Here is a 2403-nt window from a genome sequence, read left to right as displayed (position 1 = left end):
CACACACACACTCACACACACACACACACACACACACACACACAGTCATGATTTTTAATGTTTTTACAGGAGTTTCTTATGCTCATCAAGGCTGCATTTATTTGATAAAAATACAGGAAAAAATGTAATATTGTGAAATATTATTATGATGTAAGATAGCGTTTTTCTATTTTTACCCTCAAAGACCGAGACGGCTGCCCGCGGCTAAAAATAACTATTGTTCTTAAATGTTTAATAACTTTTCAACCGCTAATCCTATCTGAACCTAATATAGAATAGTTCTTAAAAAAACAAAGAAAATTGCAGGCGTGTCAGGTGCCCCAAAAATGTTCTAGGTCTTTAAGGGCTAATATACATTAAAATGTAATTTATTTCTGTGATCAAAGCTGAATTTTCAACATCATTACTCCAGTCTTCAGAGTCACATGATCTTCAGAAATCATTCTAATATGCTGATTTATTATCAGTGCTGGAAACTGTTGCTGCTTAATATTTGTTTTTGGAAACTGATACTTTTTTCAGGATTCTTTAATGAATAAAAAGTTAAAAAGAAGAGCGTTTATTTAAAATATAAATATTTTCTAACAATATACACTACCGTTCAAAGTACATTTTTATTCTTTCTTTTTTTTTTAAGAAATTAAAACTTTCATTCAGCAAGGATGTGTTAAATTGTTAAGTAGTGATAGCAAAGATTTATATTGTAAGAAAAGATTTATATTTTGAATAAATGCTGTTCTTTTAAACTTTTTATTCATCAAAGAATCCTGAAAAAAGTATCGCAGTTTCCCAAAAAAAATATTTGGCAGCACAACTGTTGATAATTCTAATAATAAATCAGCATATTAGAATGATTTCTGAAGATCATGTGACACTTTATACTGGAGTAACGATGATGGAAATTCAGCTTTGCATCACAGAAATAAATTATATTTTAAAGGATATTAAAGTAGAAACTATTAGTTTATATTGTAATCTCTTGTTGTCTGTGTGTTCATCAGACGCAGTATGAAGCGCAAGGCCAGCTTCACCTGCCCCTTCAGTGGGAGCTGCTCCATCACCAAAGACAACCGGCGTCACTGCCAGGCCTGCCGTCTGAAGCGCTGCGTCGACATTGGCATGATGAAGGAATGTGAGTGTCACACGGCCTCAGGGCTGTGTGTCAGAGGTCACACACAGGTCACGATGAACATCAGCATATGAAAGAATGAACACAGTGCTGTCAGACCGACCCTCAAACACACATCTGTCAACAGCTCACACTAGATACTGACATCTAGAATAACATTATATACATATATACAGGGTGCGATTTGCTGGGGGGGGGCAATTATGAATTATGCATAGTAATTCATCTATGCATCCCTGCCTCTGATGAATTACTTTTATCCCCGGTGTGGATAAAAACATCCCGCGAACCCGCTCTGATGTCCCGATCTAAATCAAATGATTCGCGATACACGCTTTGAAGAACCTCCTAGATAAACCTAAAGCAATCTTTTGATCTCCGAAAACCAGTCGTCCATTTTCAATGATTCGCTATACACGCTTTGAAGTCCCGATCTGAATCAAATGATTCACGATACACGCACGCTTTGAAGTCCCGATCTGAATCAAATGATTCACGATACACGCACGCTTTGAAGTCCCGTTCTGAATCAAATGATTCACGATACACGCTTTGAAGTTCCGATCTGAACCAAATGATTCGCGATACACGCTTTGAAGTCCCGATCTGAATCAAATTATCACATTAAAATAATATATTTTTATATTTTTATTTTAGTTTTTTATGCATCCATATATCTGATTTATTTATTAATATTATTTTTTAAATATATATGTATCATATTAAAATCATATTTATATTTTTATTATATATAAATATATAGAGAGATTTACAAATGTATAATTAAATATTTATAATATATAATGAGAGAGTTTCAGGCTCTTGCACAAATTAAACTTGATCAGTGAAATACTGAGATCTACAATAACATGCAACTATAACTGAGTGTTTATATATAATCTCTTGTGTTTATGAGTCAGTCAGTGTTTTTTGTAAGTTCATCTGTCTTTAATTTAACAAATGGCATATTTCCATACGAGAGATGTTTTGAGAGTTTTCAGGATGATTACAGCAAAACCAACAACAATTAATAACCACATTTTATTATTATATTATATTATATATTTTTTAAATCTCCTTTCTTTTGTGCAAAACATGCTGTCGTGTTGCTAGGGAGTTGTGGATGGTTACCAGGGCGTTGATATGCGGTTGCTAAGGTATTGTGAGTTTAAGAAAACAGCATTAATTAAAACATTTGCTTTGTTTATGTGTTAAATCCAGTTAATTGAGGTGTTTTGAAGCGACACACACACACACACACACTCTCACACACA

At 33.6% G+C, this 2403-nt stretch overlaps 1 protein-coding gene across 4 annotated transcripts in view; it reads left to right on the top strand.

Moving 5' to 3' along the window:
• Positions 1-2403, top strand: part of vdra (vitamin D receptor a) — a 59449-nt gene that overhangs the window by 35022 nt on the left and 22024 nt on the right. For all 4 annotated transcript variants that reach the window (XM_016504407.1, XM_016504408.1, XM_016504406.1 and 1 more), the window contains one exon: positions 1002-1132. In XM_016504407.1, coding sequence (XP_016359893.1) covers positions 1002-1132 — 131 coding nt within the window. The remainder of the gene's footprint in view (positions 1-1001; positions 1133-2403) is intronic.

This window comes from Sinocyclocheilus anshuiensis, unplaced genomic scaffold (assembly GCF_001515605.1).
Source record: "Sinocyclocheilus anshuiensis isolate Anshui unplaced genomic scaffold, SAMN03320099.WGS_v1.1 scaffold1762, whole genome shotgun sequence".
NCBI lineage: Eukaryota > Metazoa > Chordata > Actinopteri > Cypriniformes > Cyprinidae > Sinocyclocheilus > Sinocyclocheilus anshuiensis.
This window is presented reverse-complemented; position numbering and strand designations above follow the sequence as displayed.